The 14,544-nt window shown below is 43.4% G+C and overlaps 1 protein-coding gene across 1 annotated transcript; it reads left to right on the forward strand.

The window, feature by feature from the left end:
* The first annotated feature begins 54 nt into the window (after positions 1-54).
* Positions 55-14,198, forward strand: LOC100487748 (ovostatin-like). Its single transcript, XM_031906166.1, has 17 exons — positions 55-217; positions 303-323; positions 1,706-1,874; positions 2,320-2,401; positions 2,526-2,634; positions 3,299-3,413; positions 3,613-3,695; positions 4,823-4,981; positions 5,378-5,602; positions 6,082-6,139; positions 6,295-6,348; positions 6,583-6,725; positions 7,769-7,918; positions 8,977-9,120; positions 11,140-11,287; positions 12,517-12,589; positions 13,656-14,198. Exons 4-17 carry the CDS (start codon positions 2,379-2,381, stop codon positions 13,789-13,791), a joined length of 1,620 nt encoding a protein of 539 aa, XP_031762026.1. The 5' UTR covers positions 55-217; positions 303-323; positions 1,706-1,874; positions 2,320-2,378; the 3' UTR covers positions 13,792-14,198.
* The last annotated feature ends 346 nt before the right edge of the window (positions 14,199-14,544 follow it).

Below are 14,544 nucleotides of genomic sequence, written 5' to 3' on the forward strand. Positions count from 1 at the left end.
CTATATTTATTCTAATGGGTGAGCCAATATGGAACCAATATCTGTAAAGCATTATGGAGCCCACTCCATTGTAACTTCAACCTCTTCCTAAACTTCTGGTTTCACTGTGTGTCCCTATCGCTCTTACTAACTGTCGCTCAGACCCGTTGCCTCTTTCTTTCCAGTTCAGTTTCGGGTGATATCGTTAGATTCCCAGTTCCGGCCGGTGAACGAGGAGGTAAGCGCATTCTCTTTGGGTTGATACCAATCTACAAAAAATATACGTTGTATAAAGTATAACAATATGTTATTTTTATTTTCAGTATTCTACAGTGAATATAATTGTGAGTATTAGTATTTTTATTATCTGGAACTTAATCTTATTTTCTATTTGAGTCTTGCAGACGTGTCAGTGATTGCTGTCTTTGTGTCTATTGTTGTATTTAGTCCTCATTGTTTTTTCCTTCAACTTTTCAGGGCTATTAAAGTCTTGTAGAATGAATTGGGTCTTTTTATAATATGACCAGAATAAAGGTCCCCATACACGGGTCGACTTGGACCGATTCGGCAGCTAATCGGCCCGTGTATGGGGAGAGCAGAGCGGCCTGGCCGACTGATATCTGGCCTGAAATCGCCAAGCGAGCGGATCTGCTTGTGTATGGCCACCTTAAGTCAGGTTAGTCTGTGCATCAGGTGATAATATATAATATTACTGGGTATCACTATGTTTATGAGTTTCATTAGACTTATCACCAAGATCACGGTGCTTATTTATTAAGAGGACAAAGCTTAGGCACATTCTATGTTCTGCAGGCCCATTGTCTAAAGGCAATATACTCATTTCTAAGTGGCTTTTGCTGCTAGAGCAACTCAACATGGATATTGTTCACTGAATAATAATGACAGGGCACCCTAACTTGGCTAAGGCTGCCTTCTTCTGGGCCTGTAACACATATCCACCCTCAGTCCTGAGAAGGTTCCAAGAAATGATTTCATGGTCCTGTCTGTCACACAATAGACACTCCTTGAAGAAACACTACATAGTTACATAGGGTTGAAAAAAGACCAGTGTCCATCAAGTTCAACCCATCCAAGTAAACCCAGCACCCACACCTACCAATCTATACACTCACATACATAAACTATAAATACAACCACTAGTACTAACTGTAGTACATCTCCCACTACCTCTATTCCCTCAAGGAATATCCCCACTACCTCTATTCCCTCAAGGAATATCCCCACTACCTCTATTCCCTCAAGGGAATTCCTATAATTCAGGTACTTCATAAAAAAGGGGGACATAAAGTAGTAGTCTATTCATGAGGAACTGTTTAATAATTCCCCAGAAAGGGAAAACCAACATATACAGTTGACATGAAACTGAGCAAAGTGTTTTCAGTGACTTCCCATGTATATGGCCGTCCCTAAGAGCTCCCCCGCCAGTACAAACAGGAAGAGATAGGGGGTGGCTAGTGAAGGAGAAGACAGAAATGGTGGTCACGAACAGGCAGAAAGTCACGGCTGGCAGTAAGTATTAAAAAATGAGAAACGGAAGTGCAATAACGACGTCCGAGCACCAATCAGAACACTTCACAGACCAAAAAAGACTTCTCTGTGGGAGAGAACTTTCTATCTAGTTTGGCTGTTTCTGCTCTAGATCTGTTCCACTCAGCCCCCTGGTCACACTACAGCTACTATTAGGTCTCTCTCTCTTCCATGTTAGGGTCCATCTGGTACTCCCCTGGCTGAGTGGCACAACCTGACAGCAGAACATGGAGTGGTGCCCTTGGACTTCCCACTGCCAAATGATGCTCCTTTAGGGTCGTACAATATCTTAGTGAGGAAACCAAAGCATCATGTGACTGTCAATCAATTTAAAGTTAAAGAGTACGGTACGTCTGTGGAACCCATTCATGTCTCTCTCTCTCTATACAAACCCTGGTTCCTTTATGCACCAACCGTGCGCTCTCTAGCAGCAAAATAATGTACAGTTATAACAGCTAAGTACTCTGGTATCACCTTGATGCCCTGAGTTGCACCTTCCCCCAGTTGCTGTTTATGTCTCAGGCTTACAGATTAGGAGGTGATCACTATAAAGGCAATCTAGTATAAATGTAACCAGGAATTTGACTACTGTAAGTGACTTCTATTCCTCCAACAATTGCTCTGAAGAACTGAGAAGGAGGGATCAGTGGTAAAATGAAAGTAGTGTCAGTTCCACTGTTCTGCATTTTGCAAGTAATAAAAACCATAACCTACTTGCCCCCTTTCCTCCCACTCCAACTTTCCTTCCTTGTAAAAAAGTATCTGTTTTTGATTATGGGATTTATGTAACAGAGTTGCCCAGATTCCAGCTGACTGTGGACGTTCCCAAGGAAATATTTATAAAGAACAACATGTCGGTCAGTGTCAGTGCCGGGTAAGTGATTCCCCTGTTGCCCCCGTGTTTGCCCCCAGTACAGTTGGCTTTCCCTGTGTAACCTCACAGCCTGACAGACACACTGTATTATATTCACTGTTACCTTTTATGTTCTCTGTTACAGAGACCCCAATGGGCAGGGGGTCCCAGGGCGGCTCAGCGGCAGCCTTTGCACCAAATTCGGACTTGTCCATCCAGGAGACAATGATGTTTGTATCAATATCACAGGAGAAGTGAGTTTATTGTATCATTTCCCAAAATATTATTCTCTCATTCCTGTCTTAAAGGTACAGTAAACCTTGTGTGGTAGACTTACATTTCCTTGTAAACTCTCAGTGGTTCTACTACAGCAGGGATCCCCAACCAGCGGCTCAGGGGCAACTGTCGCTCCCCAACCCCTTGGACGTTGCTCTCAGTGCCCCCAAACCAGGTAGTTATGTTTGAATTCCTGACTTGGGGGCAAGTTTTGGTTGAATAAAAACAAGATTTCCTACCAAATAAAGCCCCTGTAAGCTGATAGGGTGCATAGAGGCCCCTAATAGCCAATCACAGCCCTTATTTGGCTCCTCCATGAACTTTTATGGTGTTTGTGTTGCTCTCCAAGTCTCGCTACATTTGACTTTGACTCATGGGTAAGAAAGGTTGGGGATCCCTGTTCTACAGGATTCACATAGTCTTGAACTCACCCGGAACCAGACTGGGTCACCAAGCGAAAAGGATTAGGGGAGTCAACGTGCGGGGGGGTTCCCATACTATGGGGCGCACTGAGCAATGGGGGGGTTTAGGTAGAACTATAGGATGATAACTGGCACAGCAAGTGTTGCGCCATACAAGGATGGGAGGATAAGGATGGGGGGATTCTGATTGATCAAACATATAATAAAATCTTTTCTGCAGACGGATTCCAGTGGGACGTTTAGCAAAGTACTTAACCTGAACGAACTCCCATTGGATTTGATAGGACATTATGTGGATCAGAAACTCAACATCACTGTGAAAGAGGAGGCCACAGGTAAAAGGAATTTTGATAGGGAATCAAAAATCAGTTTTAAGATCAAAGCCTTTTCAGATGTCTGCACTGTCATCATTTATATATACATGGATATTATAAAAATAATAATATTTAGAGATAGCGGGATCTCAGCCATAAAGCAGGGCAGGACTTCTATCCGGTTTGGTTTATTCATCTGTTTGTTGATCCTTTATTGCAGAAACTTTAGCTCATTCTCCTAAAGTTACATTTGACCCTGAAGTTCTGCCGTCGTTGAAGCCGGGGATTCCTTACGTTGTTGGAGTAAGTTCTACTCAGTTCTACTGGCATTTGAATGTACAAACCGTTGTATTATAATCCCCTTGGTGGGACCCAGAAGGGGTTAAACTTAGATGTTTACTGGGTTTGCCATTATACCAATGGGGTCAGAAAAGTTAACAGTCTGAACAAACAAAGCATAGGGATTCCTCTGTACTAAGCACAATTCAGCAGGAACAGCCCCCTAAGTTTGCTCATAGCCTGTACAGAGAGATACCATAAAACTATGGCAGCAAAGGGATTCCTCTGTACTAAGCACAATTCAGCAGGAACAGCCCCCTAAGTTTGCTCATAGCCTGTACAGAGAGATACCATAAAACTATGGCACATAGGGATTCCCCTGTACTAAGCACAATTCAGCAGGAACAGCCCCCTAAGTTTGCTCATATCCTGTACAGAGAGATACCATAAAACTATGGCACATAGGGATTCCCCTGTACTAAGCACAATTCAGCAGGAACAGCCCCCTAGGTTTGCTCATATCCTGTACAGAGAGATACCATAAAACTATGGCAGCATAGGGATTCCCCAGTACTAAGCACAATTCAGCAGGAACAGCCCCCTAAGTTTGCTCATAGCCTGTACAGAGAGATACCATAAAACTATGGCACATAGGGATTCCCCTGTACTAAGCACAATTCAGCAGGAACAGCCCCCTAAGTTTGCTCATAGCCTGTACAGAGAGATACCATAAATTGGTTACCAAACAATGGGGCCTGGAGCTGTGGCTTAAGGACCCAACCTGTAGGCAAGTTAGGAAGATATATGGGGACAATTCTCTCCTAGATACACGTTTGAGCCAAGTGGAAGACATTTGCTATTTAAGATATTCTTGGAACTTTGGGTAAATGCAGCCATTTAATGATGAATAATGTTTCATATATCTGTAACCTTGATGTGAGCTACGGGGCCTAAATCCTTTTCTACCTCAGTGGGGCTTTCCCCTGAAAAGAGTCTGAGCTATCAGCCATGGGATGGAAGTATCTGCCCAAGGATCAATCCCAGATACATTGGCCCCTCTGATCTGTCCCACAGGGAACAGCAATGGGAGCCCCAATAGCACTCAGCGCTGCCTTTCCCTGGGCCCAAACCTTCTTTATCTGTCTTTCTAGATGACGTTGCGGGACCGTGAGTTGAAGCCCATGAAGAACGAAGTGATTGAGCTGCAAATTGATTATAACAACGTCCACAATCTGACCACCGACGCAGAAGGCAAAGCTCAGTATGAAATCGACATGGCCACATATGAACGTCCTTATCTTTTCATCACAGTGAGAGTTACCTGTATATCCATGTAACGGTGTCACTGCTTTTCCTCTTAGCATGATGTCATTATCATTATTCTAAAAAAAATTGCAGTTAGTCTTCATTTTGTATTTTATTTGGTATTATCATTTTTTTCGGAATTTCGCCTTCTACGGTATATAGTTGCTAGGGTTTATCAACCCTACCAACGAGACACCTGTTTGTAAGGCAGAATGGACAAAGAAGACCTGAAAAGAAAGATAAACATATTACAAATAAGGAAACACTGAACCCTCAAAGTCAGTCTGGTTTTATTTGGTTGCCGGGTTAAATGACCCCTAACAACCAGAAGAGGTGTATCGATAACACACTCAAAGTAATTATAAAGGCCGGTGTTGCTGACATTTAATTCTCCTTCCTAGGCAAATTATAAGGATCCAGGAGAGGAATCCAGGCCGGAATGGTTAGATGATCCCCTTGATTATATTATGGCGGAGCGGTTCTACTCTCTCACGGGAAGCTATATTCAGGTGGATTATCCCCAAAAGGAGCTGAGCTGCGGGAAAACCTATGACATCCCAGTGCGTTACTTGCTCAGCCCTGAGGGACTGGGAGGCGGAATCAGAAACATCTCTTTTTACTTCCTGGTGAGTGATGGGAGAACTAGAAAATACATGAAGGTCGGGACCCACCTAGTATAGTGGGGACTTTAGGTTCTGGGTATCTCTGTGTGTAACAATGTTCCCTCCTTGGTGTTACACTGGGATTGGCTGAGGCTTGCATGTGATAGGGGGTGGTGTTGTTAATAAACATTGGGTGAGGGATCAAAGAGCGACCTGGAAACCACTTATGGTGATCAGTCAGATCCTTGACTTCAACTCTACTATGTGTTTGTCTCATTCAAACACCCATAGAACATGTTCGTGCCACTTAAGTGAGAGTCTCCTCTTCTCCTAAACCAACCTCCTGTGGCCCCAGCCCTGCCCTATTCCTCCAAGTCTTCTTGTACTTGTGCACCCAATACCCTGCACCCCAGGAGATGGGAGACACATGTCTGTGGCCTTCTGGTGCTGGGTGTCGGACGGGGACAACATGCAGGTACAATAACTTCTCTTTGCCGCTACAGATGGTGTCACGAGGCAAGATTGTGAGCTCTGGGGAACACTCGGTGGATGTCAGTGACAGTGAGTATATACAGGCCACGTGTTCTTGTGCCTCTAGGACACAATGATAATTTGATATAATTATTTGATAGGTCACATATCAACGATCTGTCGGTAAAGTTGCTGCTCAGAATGTTTAGTTCTCCTGTAAGTTGTCCGTATTTCTTTTCTGGCAGAGCTGCCCTGCCTTAGGGCAACGGAACAAGACAAGAATATGGATGTGAACATAAGTGAGTATATTTAAGTCACATGTTCTTGTATGTCTAGGACAGAAGGTTGATATGATTCATTGGCAGGTCACATGGTAGGTATCCGTTATCTGCTGGTTACCTTTTCATGAAGAACGTAGTAACCAGACACAAATGGTGACAAGTAGGAAGGAGAGTCTCTTTTATCTTGGAATGACTAACAAGGAATGGTCATTGGTTTCCAGCTCATGTGCCTTTAATGTTCCCCTCTGGCAGCTCGGTGTGGCAACTTCTCCCTCAGTCTGACTATGCCTTCCCAGTATAGCCCCAGAATCAATATTGTGGTATACAGCATGCTGCAGGCAGAGGTTATAACCGGCATTGCTCATCTTAACATGGAGAAGTGCTTGAAACACCAGGTAAGTGAGAAAAAAATGGGGACAAATACAGTGATCTTGACTTTGATGGTTTCTTCTTGGCATTCAATCCCTTATACAGTATTATGGGCAATTTCATTCAGATGCTTTCTGATGTTTTCAGTTAAAGTCAATTTGCGGTTATTGTCCAAGTGAGAATCTTGCTTCTGCCCCATTCTCCTCCCTGGAGCAGCAGTAGTATAAGTGGTGATGATAATGGTCTGTGTCAGATGCAATCGCTCTGGTTTCCCTCACAATCTAAAGATTCATGGTGTATATACAGTAGGATAAAGGTTTTGCACACCTCTATTCAGTCTCCATAATGGTTTAGAGCTGGTCCTGTTTTACAGTTGGGAGGAGGAGTTGTTTCCTTAATCCAAAGTACCTTCCTGACAGTTCAGTATTTGGCCTGCAAAGCAAAAAAACTCACCATGTGCTTGGACTTTTTCTGTGGATTTCTACTTGGTGGAAGGGGTGGTTGGTTCCAGAAGAGCCTGAGGTGGAGCTAGGCCTCAGGAGAAGACAATGTGAGAACATCTTCTTTAATAGCTGGCTCTAGAAGTGAGAGGCAGGATTGGGGTAGCAGAGCAACCAGAGGTTTCAAAGAGGAGGCCAGAAGGGTTAGTAGCCTGCGGTGTTATGTGCCAGTAGGGACTCAAGTGGTCAGGCTTAATGTTAGGCAGTCCCCAATAATTATAATCTCTTACCTGATACCCAGGGAGCTGCGGCTGGTCTAGTCCTAGTTGGGCAGGGACATCCTGTAGGTAGCGCTGGGTTCTAAGTAATGGATGTTGTTATGGGTCACAGTATGACAGAAGCCAAAGTTTTGGTTTGGGCGCTTATCATTAGAACATATTAGAAGGTGGAAGCCAAGAACATTTGAAGTTGTGTTACCTACATACTTTCTCAGTAAAATGAATTTATGCATAAGTTTCATTACATTATATTTTGGGAAATGGCTTCTCTGTTAGTGAGAGGCCATAAATGTACAACAGAACGACTTATTTAATGTTATTTTCCTTTGTTCCTTGTTGTTTTCTTCTAAGGTTTCCCTGAGCTTCTCGGCATCTGAAGGGGCTCCTGGATCTGATGTCTACCTGATGCTAAAAGCCGACCCCGGATCCCTGTGTGGCCTCCAGATCATTGACTCCAGCATTCTTCTACATAATAATAAGGGGCAAATCACAGCTGAGGAGGTGCGGCATGGAGAAATGTAACGTTTGTTACACTAGGGACTTGGCACTAAAATAGGAGCAAATGTTCATTGTCGTGATTATCTTTAAGGATCAGCAACGTATTCTGTAGCACTTTGTGTGTGGTGTAAATCTGTCCCTGCTGCACTGGAGCTTACAGTCAAAGTCCCTGTTACATTTACACACACTAGAGTTATTCATTTTATTAGTAGCCAGTTTACTTGCCTGTAATGGGAGTGTGGGAGGGAACTAAAGTGCCCAGAGAAAACCCTTAACTACATGGAGAACTTGTGGAGCCCCAGGCCACAGTGCTAATTACTGCATCCCTGTGCTGCACCCTGTATTAACTTTGGCTCTCAAATTAAAATCAATTATAATGTATTTCTCTGACCCAACCCCTATCCCAATTCTGACCCACCCTACCCAAATTCTGACCCAACCCTATCCAGACTCATGACCCAACCCTATCCAACTTCATGACCCAACCCTACCCAACTTCTGACCAACCCTACCCAACTCTGACCCAACCCTACCAAACTCAAACTCTGACCCAACCCGGATACCCAACTCTGACCCAAACCCTACCCAACTTCTGACCCAACCCTACACCAACTTCTGACCCCAACCGATACCCAACTCTGACCCAACCCTACCCAACTCTGCCCCCTAACCCTACCCAACTGCTGACCCATCCCTACCAACCTTTGACCCAACCCTACCCAGTTTCTTGACCCATACCCTAACCCAAACTACTGCCCCAAACCCTACCTGCAAGCTCTGACCCAACCCTACCCCAATTTCTGACCGCAACCATACAAAGACACTATGCGTCCTTGATTTCTACCTTTGTGGCACGTTGGACTAAGACAAAGGCATAATGGCTCAAATGACGCCTTTCCGTCCTTCTAATAAAGCAGCCCTGCTTTAATAATAAGCCCCGCTGTTCTATCCCTCATTGTAACAGCAGCCATGTCTTAACATCTAATTGGCCTGTGAATGTGCTTAAAAAAAGAAACAAATGATCAGTTTCAGTTCAGCTACTTTGCTCTTTTCTGTTTCAGTTGGAATATGCTCTGTATAATCAGGAAATTGGGTTTATGCAGAACCATCTTGTTCCAGAGGAGCCGGAAACACCATGCATTGAAGTCAATGGATCTGATTCTGTGTTATTTTATAGGGAAGGATCTGCTTATTTTGACTTCCAAGTAAGCATTTTGTAAATATTAATACAGGCTATCGTTGGGCAGATAATTGCCCTTCACTCTATGTCCAGAAGGTGGTTTGTACAGGGATAGAGAAATGGCTGATGGACTCAGGGTTCTGTATTGGGTCTACTTTGATTTCATCCATTCATGACTCAGGGCAGGCATTAAAAGCAATGTTTCTGTGTTAGTAGATGACACAATACTATAGAATCCACCCAGAATAAAATCAGCTGTGGAGGGGGATCCGGGCAAACTGGTTATCTGGGCATGTAAGGGGCAAATAGGCATGAGGTTGTAGTCTGATAGCTCATGGCTCAAGTTCAGGAAACAGGAAGAAGCCTGATAGAATTGTGCAGTTGGCGACAGAGTCAATTCTAGAGGTGACTGGGAGCCAGTGAGGGATGTGCATAGTGGAGAATCTGATGTGGAGTGATGAGATAGTTGAATCAGCAGAGTTTTTTACAGATTGGAGTTGCGAAAAACGATATATTGGGACACCTGCAAGGATTAAGTTACAGTAGTCATGGCAGGAAATGACATTTAGTTGTATACAGCCAATGTTGCGCACATGAAAGCGACAGGACTTAGCAAGTGTTTGGAAGTACAGTATGGTGTAAAAGACAAACGGGTGTCAAAGATAATTCCTAGGCAGCGCCCCTGTGTGGCTGATTGTAAGGTGATGTTGTAAAGTGTGAGTGAAACCTGAAATAAGGGGTAAGATGTATGTGGAAATATGATACATTCTGGTTTAGAGAGATTTCAGGTGGTGCTGTAACATCCAAGGAGATAGCAGAAAGGCAATGTTTAACTTGGGAAAGGACATAAGAAGAGAGGTCAAAAGTAGAATGGTAGAGTTGGGCATCATCAGCATAAAGGTGGTAATTGAAGTCCAAAATCTGTATATGTTTTCCTAGGATGAGGTAAAGTTAGAGAAATGTTTAAGAGGAGTGGGTGGTCAACATTGTCAAAGGTTTTGAAGAGATCTAGAAGGACAAATATTCCATAATGTCCTTTAGACTTTGCCAGAGAAGATCACTGTTATTTTGGCGAGTGCAGATTTTGCTGAGTGTGTTGGGCAGAAGCCAGTTTGCAGAGGATCAAGCATGGAGCTGTGAGTGTGATACTGGCCGAGGCAGTTAGAAAAAGCCTTTCCAACAGTTTGGAGTAGTGAAACTGGACAATAGTTGGTAGGAGAGCTGGGGTCAGGGTTTTTTAAGGATAAAGATTAGTACTGGTTTGTATGAAGATAGAAAAGTACCTGCAGAAAGTGAAAAGTTAAGTATATGGGCAAGTGAAGGGCTGAGTGTATCAGAACTTGGGTGAAGGACGTGAGAAGGTACAGGGTCAAGGGAGCAGATGGTGGGGTGGGAGCAGACCAATTGTACTTCATTTACTGTAAAAAGAGTGTAAAGTAGATGTCACTGTATTGCAAGTTCTGTTGATATTGTCATTGGACACTGAGTCTAATGTGATCTGTTTTGAGCAAGGGCTTAAGCAGTTACAGTAATGGGTGGAGGAGGTGGCACAGAAGGTAGTTAGATGTTGCATCCAAGTATGGCGATTAAAAAGGTAGGTCGGAGATGGAAGAAGAAAAGTACAGCAGTTTCGCTAATGGAACAGCTTGTTTGTAGCAGGAAAGCATGGGCTTGATGTGGGGGCGGTCAGGGTCAGTTTGTGGCTTTCTTCACTCACTTTCAACTTATGGAGAACATCTTCTGAGGTAGCAAGTTGAGCTAGTGTGCCAAGGCTGGATTTAACTGGGTAAGTGTGGCAAGAGTTGGGTGCCAAGAGATGATGAGAGCACATCATTGTAGAGAGAAGGTCTCATATCATAGATCTGATGTGCTGCTACTGCTGGGTCAAGTAGAGAACACATGTCAACGGCTCTTTTGCAGTTCAGCTACTGCCGATACCCCTTTATAAACATGCCCCAGCAGAAAACTTAGGAATCCCCCTCTAGTGAACTGTAATGCGCTCTATTGTCACTTAATATTTATGTTCTGTTTCCCTTTCATTTAGAACGCTGGCTTAATTTTTGCTACAAACACATCCCTGCAGAGACCTTGGATATGTGGCGACCTAAGAAGGTCCAGAGGGTATTTCTTTAGGCAGAGGATGATGCTCCATAACACAAAATATAAGAAACATCATTACAATACATTTGAGGGTAACATGTTTTGAGCTACTTTGTGTATCACCAACGCTTATATAAAGTACACTTTGCATGGATTCCACTGATACGGAGTGCTACGTATGGTACCTCCACTTAATTATGAATGAAGCACTCAATATGATGGGTCAGTTTTATCAAAGTGTGAAATTAAGAATTACTACAGAAATATGTCCCCACTTTCTATTCATTTCTATGACATTGTCAGACGCGTATTTATTCATGGGTGAAAGGTAGAGTTCACCATTGTTGAACTCTAAACACACTTCTAAAAATCCCATACAAATGAGTAGAAAGTGGGCAAATTTTTCTGTGGTGAGCTCTAATTTCCCACTTTGATAAATGTCCCCCATGAGTTAATATGATGTTCTAACCTTTTGCCTGTTGCTATGGGTAACCCAGAGACATTCACACCTAGCGATAATCAAGATTTGCAGATTCCCAAGACGGCCAAGCTTGCCACAGAATGGAAGGGTTTGGGGTGGATCAGTGACCTGTTTGGGTTGGACTTGGTGTATCAGGGGATATAGTTGGACTTAATCTATTTAGACATAATTTAGACTCAGGGTCCATTTTACTTTGCTGGCATGTCCCAGCCTTCTGGGGGCCTGAGCAAGCAGCGGACTAATAACCCAAGTCCATTATTTCTGATGGCAGCCTTGCTTGTGGCCCTGCATATTCATTTGAGCAATATATGGTGGAGCTCTGATTACTAATTAAGGCTTACACGGAACTTAGCGGTAGGCTAGCTTTGGGTCCTCAATGAGAGATTATGCCATATGTGCCATGTAATCCTTATGTTATCGGTGAAGCTAAAGCCACTAACCAAGCAGAGAAAGGACTCTATTTCTCAGTAGGCTTTACCTTCTCCAGCCATCAGGAAGACGCTGGCCTCCATGTGGCATCAATGCTGGTATATCATAGATAATGAGTATTCACTATCCTCCACACCAGTTGGTGATGCCTCAGACTTTCAAGCCAATTTCTTTTTAGCCACTCAGCTTGGACCTTTTATGAGCATTTGCCACAGGCTCCGATGCTTTGCTATTGCACCATAAAATAGTATCTAAGTTCAGTTCTTAAGGGAACATACCCTTTTGGAAGTACCTGCTGCCAATATGTTTCATATCCCTTTCCTTTCTATAAATGTTTTTTTTTCATTTGATCCATTTAATGGCAGGAACTTGCAGATACATAACTGATCTGTATTTATTTCACATTTGCAGAGCAATTCCCAAAAGTCACAAAACTGAAATATGCTTTCCCTGAAATCTGGAGTTTCGATGTGGTCATGGTTGGGTAAGTGTCTCTGATACAGAATCTAGATAATGGTAATGGTTATTTAATTTGGGTTAAAAAAAGATGACTGTCCATCAAGTTCCACCTCTCCAAATGACCTCCCCCTTTGCACATACAAGAATGACACATGCATGGATGAGTTCTTGAGCAATCAGAATATCCAAGGCTATTGTCATACTAATATCTACAGTTAGTACTAGTGGTTGTATTTATAGTTTATGTATGTAAGTGTATATATAAGTAAGTATGGGTTGTGGGTGCTGGGTTTACTTGGAAGGGTTGAACTTGATGGACTTGATAGATCTTTTTTCAACCCTATGTAACTATGTAACATACACACACAAAATAACTGTTGATCTTGATATCACTGTGGCCTTGGATATTCTTCTTGATCAAGAACTCATCCAGGCCCCTCTAAAAGACATTAAGAGAATCTGCCCAGACTTGGGCCCATTTTCTGCCTCATGTGAAAGTTCAGTTCCTCAGTTGTGTGGCTCTTGTTCTTTTCTCTGTGAAGACCCCTAATTTTCGGTCTATAATCCTCCGTAAGGACAGGCTCCCCACATTACCAGGTATCTACAAAGAAGCAAAATGATGTTTTCTTCCCTCATATTATAGGGATTATTAGAACTGAAGCAAACTTTACATTTGCTATTTCATACCGTAGTTACTGAAGTTCTAATCTTTAAAAGGAATATTATGATTGATGGATACCACAGATGTAATCTGGGGCTTACAAATCCAGGGCAAGGTGCAGAGAACACATTGCCAAGAACAAGGGAGCCCTGTACTGAATGCCTGCCATTGAGTTAGAGGGTTGAGTAGAAGGCTTTCTCCAGTGATTTGTGGCCTGTGATATTCCCTAGCTTGGGCCACGGAATGACATTGCTACAGTTAAGGTGGCCATACACGGGCCAACTGTAGCTGCAGGAGGAACACCATGCCCAGCATTATTCCACCTAGCTTTGTAACCTCCATAACATATAATGTGGCTCTAGCGCTTCATCACAACATGCAGGAATCATTCACCCTGACTCTAATTGTGACTTCTCATTCTTCCTGCCAGTGAGAGCGGCTCAGCATCTGTAACCCTGCGAGTCCCGGACACCAGCAGCCAATGGCAAGCTTCCATGTTCTGTCTTTCAGAGGAGAGTGGACTTGGGATGACCAATTATCCATCCAACTTCACCTCCACCCTGTAGTATGCTGAACAACATGATTGCTGAAGGGCTTTATTGAAAAGCCAGAGTTGGGAACCGGGGTTGTTTATTGAAGTATAAACAACCCCATTTAATATTAGTGTGGGGGGGTTACTATAACCTTGGTTAATTTGCTTGTGTTGGTTAAATGAAGTTAGGAATGCTAGAGGCTATTAAATCCTTGAACAAAGCTGCAAGCCGTACTGCCCTCGGGGCACAAACATGGAGCTGGTCATATTCCCATGTTCCCCTGTATTTCTGCCTTTGGAATTCTGGGAATCGTTCTGCCCATAAGGTGTTATTCTTTCATTTCATGCCTTCTTACCTAGACATTGGGCATTCCCTGGGGTCCAGATCTCTACTGCTGCCGTCAATGTGTAGCCACCAATAAAAGCTGAGTATAAACTGATCTACTCCTGTGTTGTGCAGTCATTTGTACACATAACAAAAAATTGAAAAGACGTGCGCTGAGGTTGCATTCCACTTGTCCTTTCTTAGTGGGGTCTCAGTATTGGGGCCTCTGTGACTAACTACTTGCATCAAGGTGACTGTGACATTCTGCTGTGTCCTACTGTGCTGCTCTGTGTATAACACCCCTATCTGTCATTATTGCTCTTTGTATAACGCCCAGAGCTGCCGTTGCTGGCTGTATGCTATGCCTTTGCAGAATGAATAAATGCCTGGGCCCCCCCTAAGGAGAATCTGAATATATGGATCCAGCCTCATCCCTTAGCCCATCCTAGTGGTTATCTAACA

This window comes from Xenopus tropicalis, chromosome 7, assembly GCF_000004195.4.
Source record: "Xenopus tropicalis strain Nigerian chromosome 7, UCB_Xtro_10.0, whole genome shotgun sequence".
NCBI lineage: Eukaryota > Metazoa > Chordata > Amphibia > Anura > Pipidae > Xenopus > Xenopus tropicalis.

Bases quoted from the DNA above. Each gene is read 5' to 3' on its own strand.
- LOC100487748 (XM_031906166.1), top strand. From the start codon at position 2,379: ATGTCGGTCAGTGTCAGTGCCGG. The intron at 2,635-3,298 runs GTGAGTTTATTG...TCTTTTCTGCAG, and splicing joins GTATCAATATCACAGGAGAA to ACGGATTCCAGTGGGACGTT. The intron at 6,140-6,294 runs GTGAGTATATAC...CTTTTCTGGCAG, and splicing joins CTCGGTGGATGTCAGTGACA to AGCTGCCCTGCCTTAGGGCA.